The 20716-nt window shown below is 36.1% G+C and overlaps 2 protein-coding genes across 9 annotated transcripts; one reads left to right on the forward strand and one right to left on the reverse strand.

Moving 5' to 3' along the window:
• Positions 1-2814: 2814 nt before the first annotated feature.
• On the forward strand, positions 2815-8332 carry LOC108991772. Of its 2 annotated transcripts, XM_018966158.2 has the most exons (7): positions 2817-3244; positions 3369-3471; positions 3984-5120; positions 5454-5516; positions 5605-5825; positions 6237-6355; positions 7991-8332. In XM_018966158.2, the coding sequence occupies exons 1-7, from the start codon at positions 3197-3199 to the stop codon at positions 8097-8099; spliced, it is 1800 nt and encodes a 599-aa protein (XP_018821703.1). In that variant the 5' UTR covers positions 2817-3196; the 3' UTR covers positions 8100-8332. The 2 variants fall into 2 exon arrangements, with proteins under 2 accessions (XP_035547594.1, XP_018821703.1); XM_035691701.1 differs by lacking the exon at positions 7991-8332 and having other exon boundaries at positions 2815-3244; positions 5741-5825; positions 6237-6349.
• A 1012-nt stretch (positions 8333-9344) lies between these two features.
• LOC108991911 (U-box domain-containing protein 62-like) lies at positions 9345-20297 on the reverse strand. Of its 7 annotated transcripts, none has more exons than XM_018966330.2 (8): positions 19686-20297; positions 19253-19583; positions 18546-18627; positions 11601-11658; positions 10857-10945; positions 10587-10682; positions 10424-10494; positions 9345-9749 (listed from the first exon to the last, which is right to left on the reverse strand). In XM_018966330.2, exons 1-8 carry the CDS (start codon positions 20158-20160, stop codon positions 9626-9628), a joined length of 1326 nt encoding a protein of 441 aa, XP_018821875.2. In that variant the 5' UTR covers positions 20161-20297; the 3' UTR covers positions 9345-9625. The 7 variants fall into 7 exon arrangements, with proteins under 7 accessions (XP_018821875.2, XP_035548347.1, XP_018821874.2 ...); XM_035692454.1 differs by having other exon boundaries at positions 19253-19580; positions 19686-20281; XM_018966329.2 differs by having other exon boundaries at positions 10424-10503; positions 19253-19580; positions 19686-20281.
• Positions 20298-20716: the final 419 nt, after the last annotated feature.

A 20716-nucleotide genomic window follows, 5' to 3' on the forward strand; every position in this document is an offset into this window, starting at 1 on the left:
GACAATCATTTTTTCAACTTTGTTTCAAATATAAATTATTTTTATAAAACAACTTATAAAGTATTTATAAAATATTTTTTATAAAATCATTATCCATTTTAAACAAAATAGTAAAAAAGATTATATAGTATTGCTATTGAGCTATCTGAAACTTATCGCTCAAATGGTCCCTTTGACGTGGCCAACTGATTTATTAAAAAAATTATATTCAAATAAAAAGGATATCCAAAAATATAAAAGAATAAAATTAAAACTCTAAATTCCTTTGTATTTGTAGTTTGAATTCTTTATAATAAAACACGTAGCATCTATACGGTAAAAAATGGTGGTGCCAATGGCGGACCCACATTGAATTTAGGGGGGCATGACTCCCCAAAACTTTTTGAAAACACAAAATATCCCTTAGATATTATACATAATTCTATAAATATAGAAAATGATCATCCTAAAAAATTTATAATTTCTATATGCTCACTTAAATCTTTTTAAAATTTTAATATACATAAAAATGTCTCTCTCTAGTTTTTTTTCTTATAATCTCAAAATATTGTTTAATTTCTATATATGATCTATTTTCAAGGATGTTGCCTCTCCAAAATTAAAATTAAAACTAAGGCATCGTTTAGTTACTAAACCTCTCTCAACTTATCATTATAATTTTTTCAAATCTCAACATAAAATATAATAAATAATTTAACTTTTTCAAATTCTAAAATAATAATAATATTCAAAAATAATATTCTAACAATATTTTATCATCTCAACTCAACTCAATTTAACATCCAAACGCAACTTAAGTTTAGGAGAAATAATAAAATTATTAATATGGATTCCAAAGTTTTTTGTTATACAACATTTAGTTTTTTAATATGGAATTCAAAATGAAAATATAAGAAAAATCATTTAAGGTCGATGATTTTTATGAAAAATAATTGAGAGATTTTATCATCTAAACTTCATCGAGCAAGAAAAAAATTATTTAAACTCTCAATTATAGCATTATATATTTAACATGACAAGAAAACATCTAGATTTTACATGAAATCTAATAAAGTAGCTTATATACTAGAATAAAATATGACATTCTAAAAAATCCCTCGATAGTTTATATGAAAAAAATAAATTCTAAATATTTCATTACAAAAATAATAATAGATGAATATTATTCCATGAATATTATCCTCATAAATCTAAAACATATATTAAATTGTGTTTTTAGAATTCTTTTTATTTTACATTAGATAAATGACGTTTGTAGTTTTAGGATATGCAAATTCCGTTCACTTCCTTTGAAAAAGTAAGTAAATCTAAGGCTCGCATGAAAAATTAATTTTTAATAGTGAATCTTACTTTTTTTTAAAAAGAATGCGTAAAACTTACATACATTAAAACTGTATCCAACATTACTTTTTACATAAATATAAAAAAATTAACCCTCTCAACACAATTGTCAGTTCTGCTATACCACGTTAAGTGGACAATCTATATGATAAATTTTAGATGAGAAAATAACATTATTCATATTTCTTTCGTTTCTCAATAAAAACAATTGCAAGTTTGTAAGGCAGTAGGAAAATAGGCGGCGGAATTTTGAGGTAAACATCGTTTCTTTGGAGCATGCCATAAACATACGAGCAGTGATAGCATTGCAACCGAATTACAGTATGTTTACGATTCTTACTAATAATACTTAAAAGTGGAAGTAAATTGTATTAACGGATCGTGTTCATGTCGTGTCAAATTATGTATATTATATAATATGGGTCAATTCAAATACGACCCATTAAGTTTAACATGTCAGATTTTCAAATCTTAACACAACCCATTAAAATAATGGGTGGTATCTTGTCAACATGTTTCATGCATACGACCCATTATAAATTAATTAAAAATATATTGACCCGCATTTCAACTTGTTTCAATACTTTTTTTAATGTAAATGGATTGAATTGACCCAAATAATTCACTTGACCTGATTAAAATATTTTTATATAAAAGTTAAAATCACAATATTTTCAAAAAATATAAAGCTAACTACATAAGTCTAAAATTACAATTCAAATAATAAAAACACCAAAATTACGATCTATAGGAAGTGTGAGAGATGGTCGTAACTCGTGATAATTGATTCAACTGAGAACTGAGATAGTGAGGGTCTACAAGAGAGTTGGGAAATATGAAATATGATTAATGTATTTTTATTTTTATGTTAAAAATGATATAATTGAAATTTGAGTAAAAAATTTAACGGGTCACTAACAGGTTAAGTGGATTTTAAGCGGGTTGACTCATTAGTGATCCGTTAATGAATCGTGTTTTAACGAGTCAACCCATTTTAATTTGAACGAGTTAACATCAAATACAAATTTGTTAATTTCATGTTGTATTCGTATTGAGTCAATAGGTCGTATCACATATTGTCACTCCTAATTTAAATCGTCAAATCGAAATAAAAGCAAAAATTAAAAAGCAATGCTACACAACCTCTCCAACCTCCACACACTACCTTTTTTTTAAATCTTTATATTTTTTAATATTTAATTTTTTTTTTTTTGAGTTTATTCTTTTTAAAATAATTTTTTTTTTATTCATTATTCATATATTAAAAATTTGATGAAAGAAAAAAATAATAAAATTTAAAAAATATATAGTGTGTGGAGGATAAGAGGTTGTGCAGATTTTTTTTTTTTCAAACTATACTAAAGAGCAAGATGTTTCAAAGAAAAAAAAAAGAGCAAGAGAATGCATACGTGCGGCATGTGTGGGAAGTCCCTCCAAAACCCTGGTATTTGAATTTGAAAACGCGTCAACGTTGTTAATGGTACATTCGATAGTCTTTACATGCGATGCGAGAACCTTGTAGCAAGACAGCTTTCCTATACCCAAAAGAGAGAACCTTGTTCCTTTGCCTTAGCAAAACTTGCACGCGCGATCCACTCCCTCTGCAAATTCAAATCCTATTGTTTAGACTTAACTCTCAAAATCCCAAAGGAGATCTATTCTCCTACCCCTTAAAAACCCTAATACACCAATTAAATTCTTTCAGTTCATGCTCGTACCCCAGTACAACAACGCCAAAGATTCACAGTTTCTCTTTATTAATTTGACATTTCTTGTCGAATTCTCAGACCCATGAGTTACATTTGTTGGTTCTGGTAAAAGGGTAAGCGCCATACATCTCATATCCAAAGATACAATGGAGGACCAACGCCATTCGTTTTTGATACCCAGATCGGATTCAAAGGTTGGCTGCATTTCTCTTGGTTTCTTTTGAAAGCAATTTGTCCTTATCTATACATATTTCTATACTCTATATATTGTGTGCGCGTCTGGGTTTTTTTTCTTTAAATTTATTTTTTTATTTTAAGATTATGGGTGAGAAGCGGAGTAGTGCTGGATTGAGAGATAAAGATGATTCTTCTCGTGGGCGGGTCAAAATGCGAGATCTTGAATCCGTGTGTCGGTCTGAAGGTGAGGCATTTTTTTTTATTGGTAATCTGAAGGCGAGGTATCATTAAAGCCTTTGAGTTTTATCGTTGCTGTTGGATGTTAAAGGAGAAACTGAGGTTTTGAATGGTTAGGATTGAGTATGGCGTGTAATTTTGATCGCGGTTGGTTCATTGACAATTTCCTCTGGCTCCATTTTTGGCTAATGCTTTATCGTTTTCTTTTCTTCTGATTATGCATTAATACTTATTGTCATGGAGTCCTGATGAAGCACTCGTCCAACTAAGCATCATGTAACTACAATGGAGTTGAAATAAAAAACGAGAATAAATCGCAGATAATAATTTAGGCACCTCACAAGGGTTGCACACTTGGTCTGGTTTTTGAACGCATTATAATTTCTCAATGCATGTACCCGTCAATTTATCTCTCTCAAACTTTGTGAAAGCTTCTTTTTTTCCCCTTTTAAGTAAAAACCTCCCATTTGAAACTGGTTTTAACTTCAATAGTTGTTAATATCTACATTTATGCCACAGGAATCAAAACCCATTATAAGAAATCATTGAAAAACAAAGAATCCAGTGATCAATTTCAATTTGGTGAAGAAGAGATGTCTCAAGTTACCGAGGTGCCTGTAACTTTGGATTTGGATGCTTCTCAGGCGGAGAAAACTGGAAGGAACTCATTTCCATTAGCGGTTAATCTTGCTCCTAGACCACTGGATCTCAATACTGAAGTTTGTGTTGCTGAAGATTCGGCCTGTGGTGATGGTCAATGTGCTGAGAATTCTAATCCACCGTCTTTGTACAGGAAGCGTGAGAGAGTGCACGATGGTAAATGCCTAACCTCAAGGGGCATTGGGTTCGATCTTAATGCAGAAGATGTCTCTAGTTCAGTGAGTCCGGAGACATCATGTTATCCTTCCAAAATTCATGGCCAGTTGAAGTCGAGAGATGTTTCTGAGTGTGAGAGTTCTTTGGGACAGTTGAGAGAGAAAGATCCAAAGCGACGTTGGGAGGAGATGAAGCAAAATGGTTTTCTCTCATCTTCTTACGGAGGCATACCAATGCCAAAGCAACGTGTGAAGAAAAGTAAAAATGACATGATCAAGAAAAGGATGGAGCTTGCAAAGAGAGAACAAGTTGACCGGTTTACTAAGATTGCCGCGCCAAGTGGGCTGCTCAACGAATTGAACCCTGGGATTATAAACCACGTGAGAAACAGAAAACAGGTCCACTCAATTATAGAGGCCCTCGTAAGGTCTGAGCAACTCGAAAATGGAAACATTAGAAGCAAACAAACAGCTCATCAGAGAAGTGGCACTACAGAATCTGGCAACAGAATGGACCCAGAAAACATTAATGATTCAAGAATACATCCAGTCACTTTTTCTCATAAAGATGGACATTTAAATACTTTATCTGGGATCAGGCAGACAGGAGTATACACCATGCCAATGAATAAATATTCTCAGTCGATTGTAGAGGGTAAATGTGGACGTAATGAGCTAAGCATGGTAGAGAGGGTGTGTGGTAAAAGTCATATCTCACACTTCACCCCTCTCAGTGAAGATAATACACCAGAGCTTAAAGTGTCATCTTCATCTCAGGCATCTGAGAATGCTAGCTCCTCATCTAACGAGGATTCGGCAAACTTTGCCAGCACTGTAAAAGGTTATCATACTATTTCTTTGATTCCTTTTGCTTCTTTGGTTGCTTCAAATGTTTACTACCCTCTTTATTCCGTTATCACACAATTTTATTGGAAAAGGTAGAACGGTCAAGAAAAAAAACCTTGTATGTTGTTGGGCGCATGGTAGTTGTCTGATGGAGGTAAGAGAATTTACATTCTTAGCACATTGTAGAAGAAGAAAATGGTGATAGTTCTGGAAGTAGGACTGAAGACAAGGTGATACACTCACAAATAAGCATCATTAAAATGGGTTTAATAGAACAACGAGAAAGAAAGAGAACCTGAGCTTATATGAATTTTTTTTTTTTTTTCAGCTGCTAGTGTTGCTTCCCAATGGTTGGAACTTCTTCATCAAGACATTCAAGGACGTCTTTCGGGTATGCTATTTCATTTACGTTATTTAGCGAGGTTGTTGGCCGTTTTCCGCACATTTATTTGGTAATGTATGTTGTTCTGTACATGCAGCATTGCGACGTAGTAGGAAGAGAGTTCGAGCTGTAATTAGTACAGAGTTGCCATTTTTGATATCAAAAGAATTCTCATCTAGTCAGGTGGTTACTCCTTATGTAATGAGAAATTCCATTGATGAATTTTCGAATAGTGCAACTGCAGACATGCATCGAGCAAGATGGAACACGCTTTTTGATCAGATGGATAAAGCTCTTTCTGAAGAAGAGAAACAGCTTGTGAGTACATCAAAGAAATTTTTCCGTTGCACTTGCAATTTAAAGATATTCTGACTGTATGTGAAATGATGAAAATCCTGGCCCTATTATGTGTGATGTAGACATGGTGCATATGCACTGCCAACAAACACGAGACACAAAACCTGACCAAAGTGATTCTTTTCCCCAATTAACGATAAGGAATACTTTAGCATATTTTTACCTATTGTGTCCTTCATCACGATTTATTTTGCACTTGGGTGCGTGTGCACCGTTAAGCAAAAATTAAAAACTAGATTTCTGGCTTATTAAGTGCTTATAATTCATCTGGACTTCGTGATAGACTAGAAACTTGTCTCGTTTATTACATTTAAATTTCTCTGTAGAAGGTTCTATAAGGCTTGGAGTTATGGGATCGATCATGAATTTCAGGAAAGTTGGTTGAACCAAGTAAAAGAAATGCAGCTGCATTGTGAACAGGGGCTGCAACATGTCAACTGGAATGCAGCATTTGGTCTAAAACAGTTGGGAACATCAGAAAATGACTCCAGGTAAAAACTTGTCGTAGTTGCTGCTGCCATCATCAACCTACTATAATCATGGATAAATCCTGGCGGTAAACAGGTTGTCATATTATTTATAATTACAGTCAATGTGTGCTACTGCCATGTGTTCTCTAAGAAAAGTAGCTGTTCTAATTCAGTTAGGTTACTTATTCTCATGAGCATTTTTGGGAACGAGGGAAAAGGAGAAAGAGAATCCAGTCTACGAAAGAAATTATCTGGGTTTGTAATACCTTTATGTTCTGAAGTTAGAAAGGTGACAAACATAATATTCCTACACCAGTTGGAAGAAACATGCACCTTTAGATGGATCTGTAAATTTAGACTCAGCAAATTTTGTTTTCTGCCATCGCATAAATTATGAAGTTGCATTTCAAACAGTAAGAGCGGGGCAATTGAGAAAAAATTGTTTTTGTTTTTTTGCCTGGAGAAAGAGTAGATGGCGCTTTACTTGCCTGTGAAAGTCAAGATTATGAGATCCACTTATTATCAGTTTACCTTCACATTGTTTCCTGCAAATTTCACTTTGAACCCCATGGTTCCAGTGTCCGGTGGGATTTCAAATTTCTTTTTTCACTGAAAACATTTTGAGTCGCTAATTAAACCAAACCTAAGGAGTAAGAGTTCACCTTACGCTATGCCAGTCAAAATATGTTTCCAATTGGTGTTAAAAAGTGTAGTTATGGCTTTCTTGTCCTGATGCAATTTTGGTTTTGCATAAGAGCTCCCTTCAAATATTATTACTACAATTTGTCTGAGCTTTTGAAAGGCCCTCAGGTAAAAACATTGTTGAAATTCTTTAGTCAATTGCATTTTTTCTTTTGCTTCAATGAACAAGATCTCTTTATTGTTATCTCTAGTAACATTCTAGACAGGGTTTCCACATATTTGTCATCAGGATGCTGTAAGCTTTCTCTCTAGCAGGTTTTTCGTGCCTTCGATTGTTGTCCATGGACAGCATATTGGCATAATAGTGATTTGTGCATCTAGAAGGTGTTAGTGCGTCAAGATGTAAATTATACTGTCAATGGATTAATTTACTGTATGGATGTGTGAGAATTACTAAAACTTTGTGCATGATCAACTCTTGCATTTTGACGTCCTTTTAGGTATAAAAGCTATGGTTTCATAAAGAAGTGCACATTTAGCAAAAATAGGGATTGATATAACAAGGGAAATTAGGTATGCATCCCACTTTTCAGTCATAGCTCCTGAGTCCTGGCAAAGGTGTGCCTCCTGGTACACTACTCCAGGCTACTACTTTTTTCTGAATGTCTACAAATTCCCTGCATTGGTTTCTCAAAGTTAATAAGTTTCGAGCATTCATGCATGTGGACCTCTCATGGAACCCACCCCGGTCTCGCGTAGATCCCCCATACAATTGCTTGCTCGTATCCTTCTATTATATGATTTCTAAGAACAAGCATTGGAAGAGATATTGGCCTCAGAGACCCCACTAACATACTAAACTTAATGCCCTGAGATCACAACAGTTGTGAGTGATTTTTTGCCAAGCAAAAAGGAAAAACAAATAAATAAAACAGGTGGATCTGGTTCGTGTCTGGTTGTGAAGCTTTTTAGCCCCTCTGAGATTACAATAATTAGTTTTCTTGTCCTTTGTAGATCAAGACAACTGGATGGCTCAGACAGGGAACTAGCTGTTATGGCTGCTGCAGCTTCCATTTACTCGACATCCAATTTCCTGTTGTCAGAGAATGTATCCTGTTTCTGATTTTAACTAGTCCCTTCTCCCCCTGGCCTTGATAAACCTCCATGTGCATTTAAGTAGTGATTGGGGGCACTCAGTTCTGCTGAGTTATTAACCTGTAACGTTATAAGCGGACATCCATTTTCTTTTCTTTTTTTAATCTTTTTGGACAGACTACTTACTTGCTATACCTTATGTATCTGATACTTGTTCAACTCTAATTGATGAATTAAAACGGTTGTGAGAATATTTTTTTCTCCCTCAGTTCTAGACATAGGACAGCAGTGAGTTGGTGAATCTCGGGTTTTTGATGCCCTTTCTCTTGGCAATCTTTTTGTATTGTAAATTCCTCCTCATGATAATGGGTTTCTGTTACGAGGATTTCACTTGATCCTTGGCCCTTGCTAGCTTTTTATCGGTTTGTTTGGTGGCAAACATTTTAATTCACCATTGCAGAGTGTTCCTTGAAAAATATGCTGGAAAACAAAAATATCGGTACTTGACTCTAGGCCTGGGTGGCAAACAACCATCTTATCAAAGTTCAAGTTACTTATGTTGATGATGGCATTATGTTACATGTAGGCTCCATGTCACCCCGTGCAGCAAATTTGAGCTCCTCAAAGTAGCTGTCGCCAAAATAATAACTTGAGCGAGGAAATCCTTGGCAAATCGAATAGACCACATTAAAATCTGTAGGATAACACTATCGGGGCAGCCAACACAGTCTTGCAAACAATCAGAAGGAGAGATTCCTTTGATGCATGGTTCCTAGTTGAATTTTATGTCCTTTTCATGGTCATTAATGCAAATGATCGAACAGGTAACTTGCCCCCCGGATTCATTCGGCCAGCTGACTAAAACTAGACCTTTTAGGATTGTGATAAAAAAGGTTGTCCCTGGTCAGGTACGGTCCCTCCGTCCAAAGTCTTCAATCTCTCCTTTATTGAAGTCTTAGGACCCGACTAGTAACTCTATCCCCGGTAAAAATTGAGTGTTTGGTGAAAGCAAATCTTATTTTAGGGGTCGCAAACTGATCAAAACAATGTTTTGGGGAGGGAGAGAGAGAGAGAGTGTGTATATGTGCGAGCACGCAGACCAACAAACTCAAGCAGCCACTGGATATTATAACAAATAAGAAATCGATTCCACAACATTCATTTTCCTTTCAAAGACGGGCTTTGCCGCTTTTACTTAAATACAGAGACAACAGTTCATATTAGTAAAGCGAAGATGACTATTGGATACTATAAAAAGATTCCATAACATTCATTTTCCTTTCAAAGACGGGCTTTACTTAAATATAGAGACATCTGTTCGCATGAGTAAAGCGAAGATGACTATTACATATTGTGTTCCCAACTCAACTCTCATTCGGGTTTTCTCCAACCAGCAATGACAAGGCACCCTAACTTACAAGGCCAAAATATCACGAGTGAGTCGCCTGTAAACAAACAAGAACCCACTTCCAGGATAGAGTGAAATTATTTCAAAGTCGCATATTAGTAACCATGTTTTACAGTCCAACTTTGGCCATTTGGCATGCTGCAGTTCTAGAGCCAGTTTGGTGCCATCTTGCTTGGCATTGACTTCGAGGATGCATCATCTGAAACCTTGGCAAGTGAACGATACTGCAATTTTACACTCTCTGCATTGTCCAATGTCTTCACAACATACCTATGGATGAGTTTTGCGTCAGCAATAAAAGGAAACTAGTCTCTGTATTTTTTATCCCGACAAAGAAGTACAACACAAGCAGTCTTCTAGTAAGTACACTTTGTCCCGCTCTTGTTTCTATCTTAGAATATATCAATCAAATGACATTAATGATGCATCTTTGCCTGTGTTCACTAAAGCCTTTATGATCGAAGCTACTGAATGTACCGAGGATTCCTTGACAGGTAAAAAGAAGGATATCCTATGTAATGAAAGATATCATATCGAAGCTATTAATCTGAACCAAATTATCTCCAACATTAAAATGCCTATAGCACATCAGTCAGAGCCTCTAACTAGAACTGCTGTGATACCAACTCAACATTCTTCCCGCATTCCAAGAATGCATTATCAGAGTATGTATCAGCTTAATAGTGACCAGTCCAAGTAAATAATGAAGAATCAAACTCACAGCTGAGCAATGTATCAATCCCAACTACTTGAGGTCAATACATGATTCTTTCCTGTTATATGGCTCTATATAGAGCCGTAACAACCCCCCCTCCCCCTCCGTTTCAAACCCTTGGTATTAAGATTCATACAAATGTTGCACCAACATATATATTTTAACTAATATTTCAAGCCCTAAAAAATGCAACGAAGGAAAGTGACAGAGAAGTAGAAAAATGCCTAACCATCCATTCAAGCATTGTGTTGTTACAATAGCCTCACATCCAACAAACCGCAGAGGCGTCCTCTTGTTCCCCTGATCCATCTTCCCTCCAATTATTAGTTTCACGAAATTATTGAACAAGAATTACAGAAAAGCTTCATCCTTTTCTTTTCATAAGAAATCACCTTTATGATGACCCTGTCTGTCACTGCAAATGGAAACTGAACACCTCTACCCCTTGGAGTATACTTGAGAGTTGAATCACCATAACCACCCTTGTCCTACAATAAATAAAGAAATAACACAGGCTTGAAAGGATATTTCAAATTGTAAGTGGCCAGGCCGTACACACACACACACTCTCCCTCTCTCTCTCTCAAAATCACACATACACTATCACTAATGTCTTCAAGAAGCATGGGATGTTACAAAGCTTGAGGCTTAAAAAAACTAACCTGGTCAAAACTTTCTCTTCTTCTTTTCGATGAGCGATAAAACTGCAATTCTTCTTCCTGAAGGAATGCCTGCACAGCAGCTCGCAGAGCTGAACATGTAAAGCCAATGCAAACAAAGGAATAAAAATAATCAGAAAAGGAAAGATATTAGCACTCAGAACTTGGCTTAAAATATTGTTCTTTTTATATCCTTGGTTTGAGCTGTAACTGTTACTGCTCCAAATCTCCATTTTTGTACCCTACAAACAGTAAGCCTGTCAATATCCAATTCATTAGGAGATGGTGGCCTCCTGAGTTTGGAATCCTTTTTTCCTTCCTTTTCAGTTCATCATACATCATCTTCTGTCATATTTCATATTACATTGTAAATTCCAGAAACTCTTACATATAAAAAAAAAAAAAATTCCAGAAACATCAAGCACCTCTCCTCTGGAGGTTCTAGCAGCAAGTCCAGACATCTAAAGTGACATCTACAACAAAATTTGCACGTTGTACCACGACAAAGATAGTTGTTCTTGTTGGGCAGATAAAGGTGTCCAGCATGATAACCTTGGAAGCATGAAACAGATGTTGCCCTTGCATTTAAGTCAGACATGCATAATTAAGTCCCAACAGCACGAAAAATGCTCTGTTTGAGGGTTTGTAACAATGCTTCAAGTTCACGCACAAGACAAATAGCTACAGATCACTAAAAAATCTTAAGAAATAGATTGTGTAATCTTCTATGATGGAATTTATACTCACAAAGATTTGGAGCTATTGAGTCTCCTGAAATTGACTGAGAACAAGTGGAGCAAGCCTTCTGAAGATACATCATAAGAAATAATCAAAATACTATTTGATAACCATAACTAGAAGAAATGGCCCTTAATACTAGTGAAAAAAAATCCAAATCAAGGAACTAGTTGCCCAATTTTTATTTTTTTTTTATAAGAAAGAAGAAAATTTTATTAATACGAACGAAATAGGCGAAGCCCATGTACACAGGACGTATACAAAAGAAAACACCTAAACACATTCTAGAAAACAGAAAATGACAACAAAAAGTCGTGAGTGGAAGCTCCATTAAGCTCTAAAGCAGAAAACCATTGCAGTAAAGAGTACACAAAAAAATTCCAGATTTCCACAAAGGTGCGCTCCTTATCATTAAAACATCTCTCGATCTTTTCCAACCAAATGCACCACATAAGATACAAAGGAACCATCTTCCACACTGCAACCACTTGAGAGCTACCATATAACCCGTTCCAACACGCAAGAAGATCAACCACTCTCAAAGGCATCACCCAAGCCAACCCAACTCTGCTAAAAACTCCATCCCACGAGGCCTTAGTGACCTCACAATGCAACAGTAAGTGATCCACAGATTCCTGCTTCTTGCACATGAAAAACCACTCCATAACAATAAGGCCACGCTTCCTCAAATTATCCATCATCAAAAGGCTCTCAAGTGAGGGTGCCTATAAAAAAAAAAGCGACTTTGGAAGACAAGTGAGTCTTCCAAATGCACTTCCAAGGAAAAGAGGGGCTATGCAGAACAGTCAACACCTTATAATATGAATGAACCATGAACTTTTTACTTCCCATAGGCTTCCACAACATCTTATCTCTCTCAATACCCCTTGTTCCCAGGGAATATAAGAAACAGAAAAAATCTGAAACATCATCAAGTTCCCCACACCATAAGCCCCCCTAACCTCCTTAGAGCACCAACCCCCCCAGTCACACCCATATTTTCGATCAATCACCTCCCTCCATAACGACTCCCCTTCCGATTGATATCTCCACAACTATTTCCCCAACAAAGCCTTATCGAACAATTGCAAATTACGAACCCCCAAAATTAATTAACCACAAAAATAAAGTATGAAACAGCAAACAAAAAAGGATGCTTGAACATCACATATACCAAAGATGAAGCAGTTCTTTTTTTTTTTTTCTTTATTGACGTGGAATCTCACCAAGGTAGACTCACCCCTGGGGAATAAACCCCAAATACACGGCCCCACCAACCAGTACCATGTACCAAGTAACCCTAGGAAACTCCTAGCGCAGATTGAACAACAGATATCCGAGCTTACAGCTAGGGGTGAGAATCGGGCAGTCGGTCTAGACCGGAAAAACTGACTGGACCAGGAGTGGTTCAGGTCCGGTCTGGTCCGAAATTCAAAGGACCGAATGAATTCAGTCCGGTCCACGGTCCAATGGTTTTCCGGACCGGACTGAACCGAATTAAATATATATAATTTAATAATTTATATATATTAAGTATATAATTTTCATTTGACCAATTAACCTAATCCTATCACTAACTCACCATTAAGTAATTATTAACTAATAGTAATATTTATAATTTTATACTAATAGTAATATTTATAATTTTATAGTAATACTAATATTTATACTAATACAAGTATTATATTAATAGTCTAGACTCTACTTCTAGACTCTAATATGGTATTAAAAAAAAATATATACTAAGTCTAATATAGACTAAGACTATAGTTAATAGTTATAGTAATATAGTTATAACTTATACTAAATCACTATAACTAATATTAGTATATTACTAACATATAGCTATACTATATTACTAATAGTCTAATACTAATACTTCTATAGTATTAATATAGTATTATATAATATATAGTATTAGTATCACTATATCATTATATTTATAATATATATATATATTATATACACACACTATAAGTCTATATAGTAATAGTATACTAATAGATTCTAATATGGTATTAAAAAATATATATACTAATAGTCTAATACTAATACTATTAATCTATTATATAGTTATAACTTATATTAATCATGATTGATAATAACTAATCACTATAAGTCTATAGTATTAAATTATTAATGTATTATTAATATTAATGTATTAGTATGAATCTTGAGTATTATTAATGTATTATTAATATTAATGTACAAGTCTATAGTATTAAATTAGTATTATTAATATTAGTGTATTAAATTATTAATGAGGGGGCGATACCTCATCTGCCAATAAGCCAAAACGGCGCCGTTTAGTATAAAACAAGACCTAAACAGCGCCGTTTAAGTCCAGGAGGGGCAGAATTTGCGTCGTTTCATGCAACTCAATTTTTTTTTAATAAACCGTCTGTTGAAACGGCGTCCAATTTCAATCCAAACAGCGCCGTTTCAACATTAGTTCCCCCCCCTTCCCCAGTTCGCCTCCCCTCTCCCCCGAAAGGGAATTTTGCAAAACGGAAAACCCTAGCCCCTCTCCGTCGCATCCCCCCCTCCTCCAGCCCCTCGGACTCCTCGCTCCGTCGCGTATTTTGGTACTCTCTCTCTCTCTCTCTCTCTCTCTCTGGTATTTAATCTTTTCAATTTTAATGGTGTTGACTTGTTGAGTGTTGATTTTGGTTTTTATCGCCGATTGTCAATTTGTCAGTGACTCAGTTTGTGGTTACTAACTTAGTTACTTACTGGTTTCTGATGTATTTTGAAATTGGGATGTGGCCCAGTGTAATTCGGTGATATTGTATAATCTTGAGTCTTAAGTCTTGTTGTGAACTTGTGTGGCAAAAAATAAATTTACAGAAGTAGCATTTTTTTTTTATAAGTAATTTACAGAAGTAGCATTAGAAATTTAGAAGCACAATGGAAGACCAACAACCCTGCAGAAAACTTACGAGTCACCTACATTTTTTTTTTGTTGGTCGAAGCACAATAGAAGTAGTGGTCTTTGTCTGAAAAAGTAATGGCTTGGGAGGGATTGAAGAAATTATTCAGGTCTCATTTGTTTTATTTCGTAAAGCTTCATTTGTCAAAACCTAGTTTTGCTTTGGCACTCTTGGATTTTAGGCTTTCTTGGAATGAATCTGACAAAATCTTAATTTGAATTGGTTTATCTAAGCACTTTGCCACTCACCCAAAATTAAGGGATATTTTTTGATGTTTAGATGCGTATGTATTGAGAATCGATAGTTTAATTTTTTATACACAAACACACGGTATATTTTTTACACACATAGAAAATATAACTCATATATATATACATACATATATATATGCTCATATATATTATATATAATATTATATATATATATATATAGTTGAGATGCATTAATTTGTAGAAAATAAAAAAACCCAGATGAATTTGTCTAGTCATTAATCATTATGGTCTTGCTGTGAATTTACAACGCTTTAACACTATATATTAATGTTTGTTTTCTAATTCTTTTGTTCTTTTGTCTTTTTGTCTTGTTTGTCCTGACTCCTTTTTATAGATGGAGTCTACTACAAATGATGTGCAAGAGTCAACACCAAATATGCCTCCACCCCCACCCCCACCCCCACCTAATGTAAGTGATCAATCAGTTGGTGGATCATAAAGAGGTAGAGTTAGGTCTTTTGTTTGGGATCACTTTACAAAAATTTCAAAAGGTGATTCAAGTAAACCTAGGGCTGCATGTAATTATTGTGGTGCTTTGTATGCACGTGATACGAAGACTAATGGTACGAAAAACATGAAGTATCACATTGAGCACTAATATAAGAAATGTCCGTTTAAGAAGACGGACAAATCTCAGACGACTCTAGGTTGGAAGGTGGAGGGAGGAAGTGGTAGTGGTAGTGGGGGACTTGTGCCTATTGCATTTAGTGTTGAGGGTTGCCAACAAGCCTTAGCAGATATGATTATTCTTGATGAGTTGCCCTTTAGGCATGCTGAAGGGGAGAATTTCAAGAAGTTTATGTTTGTAGTTTGTCCTAAGTGGGTAGGGATTCCATCCCGTATGACGGTGGCCAATGATTGCTTTAATTTGTTTTTAAAAGAAAAACAAAAGTTGAAAAATGCTCTTCGAGCGCAGCGAGTTTCTCTCACCACGGATACATGGACATCCGTGCAAAACCTAAACTATATGTGTCTCACAACACCTTATTGATGATGACTGGAAGTTACACGAGGATTCTTTCCTTTTATTTGGTTGAAAATCACAAGGGTGATACCCTTGGTAAGGGTATAGAGATGTGTTTGTATGATTGGGGGCGACCAAAAATACTTACACTCACACTTGATAATGCAAGTTCTAATAATGCGGTTGTTTCTTATTTGAAAAAAAAAAAAATAAAGTATAGGAGAAACACGATCTTGGAACATGAATTCTTGCATGTTCGATGTTGTGCCCACATTTTAAACTTAATTGTTCGTGAGGGGTTAAAAGAATATGATGAGTCTATTGCAAATGTGAGGGGTGTTGTGAAGTATGTTAAATCCTCCACTCAAAGGTGAAGTACATTTCAGAAATGTGTGGGGTTGGAAGATATTCAATTTAAAAGTCAAGTTTGCCTAGATGTACCGACTAGGTGGAACTCCATCTATCTTATGTTGGAGAGGACTTCAAAATTTAAAATGGCTTTTGATCGGTTGGAGGAAGAAGATTCGTGCTTCCTTAGTAGTATTAGAGATGATGATGACAACGATTTCAATGATGAAAATGTAGACCATATGGTGAACACAAGAAAGTCAAAGAAGTTAGGGCCTCCCAATGCATCCGATTGGGCAAAGGTATAGTTGTTTGTGAGGTTCCTTGCATTATTTCATGATGTAACTTTAAAATTCTCGGGGAGTGAATATATAACTTGTAATGTTTTTTTTTTTCAGAATTGGTTATTATTAAAAATGCCATTAATATGGAGTGTGAAGAACGAAACCCCGTGGTGGGATTAATGGTCACAAATATGAAGAGAAAGTTTGGCAAGTATTGGGAAAACTTAAAAAATCAGAATATGTTGCTCTATGTTGGTGTTCTTCTTGATCTTCGCTACAAGATGTGATATCTTGATTTTGGATTGGGTTGGATTGGGAAAAATGTACGCACATGATCATGCAAAAAAACTTGATTTCAGTTGGAAGGTGAAAAATGCATTTATCCGCATATATGAGGCATACATGGAAAATGAAGAAGGGCATTCTCCTCAGCGCACAAGTTCCCAACGTGAAGATGTAGCTCCTTCAGCTGACAAGGTGGCTAGTAGAAAGGCAAAAATGATGGCTGAATTTAAATAACAGTTGCAGTCAGAAGATAGTTTGAAAAATAAGTCAGAGGTTGATAGATATCTAGCTGAAAGATGTGAGGATGAAAATGATAGTTTTGACCTTCTAATTTGGTGGAATGTGAATTCAGTTAGATATCACGTACTTTCAAAGGTTGCACGCAATGTTCTTGCAATACCGGTATCTACTGTGGCCTCTGAATCTACATTTAACACTGTGGATCGTGTACTTGACCCTTTCCGAAGTAGTTTAAATCCAATGAGTGTTGAGGGTCTCATATGTGCACAAAACTGGCTTTGTTCTTCTTCTACTCCAATAAGCCTTAGGACTTTAATGGATGAAGTGGAGGAATTTGAAAAGCAGTTGGATATGGGTATGTAATAAATTACCTTTGATATATTTTGTGTTTTATTTTGTTTTATCTTCTATGTTATGTAACTTTATTTAATTTGTTTTGTTTTAAATTTTTATGGATAGAACTTGTTGGGGACCCGAACTTTGTTGATTCTGTGGAGGGGTCAAATTCAATGCCTACTGGCCCTACACCCAATGATGATTAAAGACTCAAGATGTGAGAATATTATAATATCTAAATTCTACCGATGTCATTGATTATGCTAGTTTGGATGTAGCAATTAGAATTTTGGTCCCTACTTGATACTTTTTTTTTTCTTTTTTTTTGTCACAGCCCTACTTGATATACTGCAGTGTCTTAATTTCAGACAGAAAATTATGGGCCAATCCTGACTAACTGAGTTGAAGATTACTAAGTTGGATGTAGCAAGTAGAATTTTGGTCCCGTTATATGTTAAGTACTTGAGTTGTTAAGTTTTAGATTATAATTTGTAATTTGTAATAACTTTTGTATTATTATTATTATTATTATTTTTTTTTTTTTATATAGATTAGTTTTTTTTTTATCATTGTATTTTTCAAGATCAAGTTTTTTTAGTAGTTTTAGTTAAAAAAATGTACAAAATTTGAAATGAGCTGAAAATAATTGAAATTGGGCAAAAAAAAATTCAAATTTAGATGGGTTGAATGACCCATCTTAGGCATGTCCAGACCGACTGGACCGACCCTGGACCGGACGGGACCGGACCAGACCAGACCTATATGTGACTCGGTCCGGTCCAGGGTGGAGAATGCTTAGACCGAATAGGTCTGGTCCGGTCCATAAAATGGCCCAAAACTGGACCGGACCGGACCAGACCGAGATCACCCCTACTTACAGCTCATCCCAAGTCCGCCCTTTGACCACTAGCCTGTACCTTGATAGGTAGAATATGAAGATATTTATTTCTTTTTCAGAAACACCATAAGAAAAAGTACCCAGGAAACATGGCTCGAAGTGGTCAAGATGCAAAGTGGATAAATGATTGGATAATAAAATAAGCCAACCTTGCACGGTATCATAGTATGCTCTGAGGAAGTAATATGCATTTTCTCACGTGTAGATCTCTCAGCTCAATGATTTTGCAAGCAAATAAGCGATTAATGAAACACTAACATGATGTGCAGTCACACTCAAATGAATTTCAGAGCCAAAACTACCGTTCAGGTGAATTTTAATTAATGCCAGAAATTATGTAAACTTTCAATAATGTTATAGAAATGATAATTCCAAAAGGAATTTTCTAAGAACTCACCGTTCTGGTAACATGCTTCATTCCACCACCACCAAAGGAATGTCCACAAGGTAATATCATTGCATCATCCATGAGAGCTCCTCTGAGTGTGAAAAAGTAAGTTTGAAGTATCAGTTACAATTACAATCCTTTACAGGTCACTTCAAAACTGGGCAAAAGATATGTTGACGAAAAAAGAAAAAGAAAAACGCATGCACACTCTCACACACAGGGACATAGCTGAATTCAAATGCGCATAGAATTTACTATTTAGCCATGTGCCTACCATTACACTTTTGAGCATATAATGACAATAATTTAATCCCTGGGAATAGTTTTGAGTACCCAATTGAACATGCCTCAATAGATGATTGATACACCAGTGTTCAACACCAGCTACCACCAAAATAATCTCTTGTTTAAAATCATACATAATGGCATTTCCTACGGATGAACGCAAAATAACATTTACAAAAGATTTTTCCATATGAAGACAATTTAGCTTGACAGTCAAGTCACAAAGAAAGCCAACATCTCTAGGCGTGAGCCACATTAACTGATGGTTAAGCAGTACCTTAAGTCAAGAATCATGAATGCCATTGCTCCACCACATTCATAAACACTAATCGAATATCAGCTAAAACTGACATTCCAGAAAATAGCCTATAAGATAAAATATAGAGAAGCACCAAAAAGCAGCACATGATTGCTCAAACAAACGAGCTTACGTTATGGGATCCGAGAGGATTTCCCTTAGAGACTCTCCGGACTCGGTTGACATGAAAACATCCTTTCTCCCACTAAACCCGCCACTGTTGTCCACAACTACAACTGTGTCCTTGTGCCCAGCAGCAACAGCAGTAGACCCCTCCGTAGCCTGCAAATACTGAGAGTAATATAACTCCCCATGATCAGGTTCCGCAATCGTTACCGCGTCCTGGTAACCCCCGAGCCTGAGGCTTCCCAGCTGATGGTGATGATCCTCGCTCGTCGCGTCATTAACCGACTGACTCACGCTACCGTCCTTCAACAACACCGCTCTACTACTAGTCGACCCTACTAGGAAACCCAAATTACAGTCTGAAAACAAACCCGACGAAAAAAGAAAAAGAAAGGTTCCGAATTTGGAAAGAAAAAGATTGAATTTCCGAGAAATATTACCAAAAGTGGAATGGTGGTTCTTGGCTTTCCCATTTTCCATCTTGTCCGTTCCACCGTGCACACTGCCACGGCCATTGGAGGTATTCGCATGGATATTTCTATCGATATTTTTGCCAGTGCTGTTGTTGTTGGTGCCGCTTTCTTCGTGACCACCGACAAGTCTTTCAAGTTCAACGTTGCCATCTTCTTCGTCTTCGTCGTCGGATTCGTCGGTGCTGGGCGTGGTGGCGGTGCCATTGGCATTCCAGTCGCTGCGGCGGAAGTGGGCACCTTGGTTAGGCGAAAAGAAAAGCTTGTCGTCGACGAAGCCGGTGAGGTTTTGTGTCTTGAAGCGCAGGGGCAAAGCTTCGTCTTGGAAGACCAGGTGGTGAGGGTGGGAGGGGCCCATCCCTATATCTTCAGAGGACATTTGCGATGAAATTGTAATGAAAAACCGTTTGCTGATTTGGGGAATTGGAAATGGAAATATGGGCATTTGCGAGGGTAAAGGGTCCTCCTCCTCCTCCTGGGGTTTTTACATTTTGCATCATGCGGGCGGGATTTGATCCCATCTTACATTCTATTCCTTGGGATTACATACTGTTTCAGTTTGTTTGAAAAGCATGCCGATTTAAAAAATAAAAAAAAAAACATGCCTATGTTATTATAAGATTGACTTGTTTGTTTGGAGATTGATTGGAATCGGATGGCTCCGAACATAAATTTTTATATGTTATTTGATTTGATTTTTGATCGAAGAAAATATAAAATGAAAGAAAGTTTTGTATGGGCTTCTGGGTGTTCAGTTTGAAAGTATGCTGCGGCCCAAACAAAACCCCAATCAACTAAAAAAGAGACAATGTTGCGGCCCGAAGCATAACCCCAACCCAACTCAAAAGGGAACCTCTCGAGTTTCTCTTTATTTTATTATTATTGCTCTTATTATTAGGAAAACTACTACCATTATAGGACGGACACGGGACACGGACAGGAACACGCATACGATCTAAAAAGAGAGAGAGGAAAATGATTGGAATGATTAGGGTAAGAAA

This window comes from Juglans regia, chromosome 7, assembly GCF_001411555.2.
Source record: "Juglans regia cultivar Chandler chromosome 7, Walnut 2.0, whole genome shotgun sequence".
Classification (NCBI taxonomy): domain Eukaryota; kingdom Viridiplantae; phylum Streptophyta; class Magnoliopsida; order Fagales; family Juglandaceae; genus Juglans; species Juglans regia.

Excerpts from the sequence above, each read along its gene's own strand:
- LOC108991772 (XM_018966158.2), top strand. The coding sequence starts at position 3,197 with ATGGAGGACCAACGCCATTCGTTTTTGATACCCAGATCGGATTCAAAG. Across the intron at positions 3,472-3,983 it reads ATCCGTGTGTCGGTCTGAAG|GAATCAAAACCCATTATAAG; the intron begins GTGAGGCATTTT and ends TTTATGCCACAG. Across the intron at positions 6,356-7,990 it reads ACATCAGAAAATGACTCCAG|ATCAAGACAACTGGATGGCT; the intron begins GTAAAAACTTGT and ends TGTCCTTTGTAG.
- LOC108991911 (XM_018966328.2), bottom strand. The coding sequence starts at position 20,160 with ATGCCCATATTTCCATTTCCAATTCCCCAAATCAGCAAACGGTTTTTC. Across the intron at positions 10,683-10,856 it reads GAAGAGAAAGTTTTGACCAG|GACAAGGGTGGTTATGGTGA; the intron begins GTTAGTTTTTTT and ends TATTTATTGTAG. Across the intron at positions 10,504-10,586 it reads CAGACAGGGTCATCATAAAG|ATGGATCAGGGGAACAAGAG; the intron begins GTGATTTCTTAT and ends ATTGGAGGGAAG.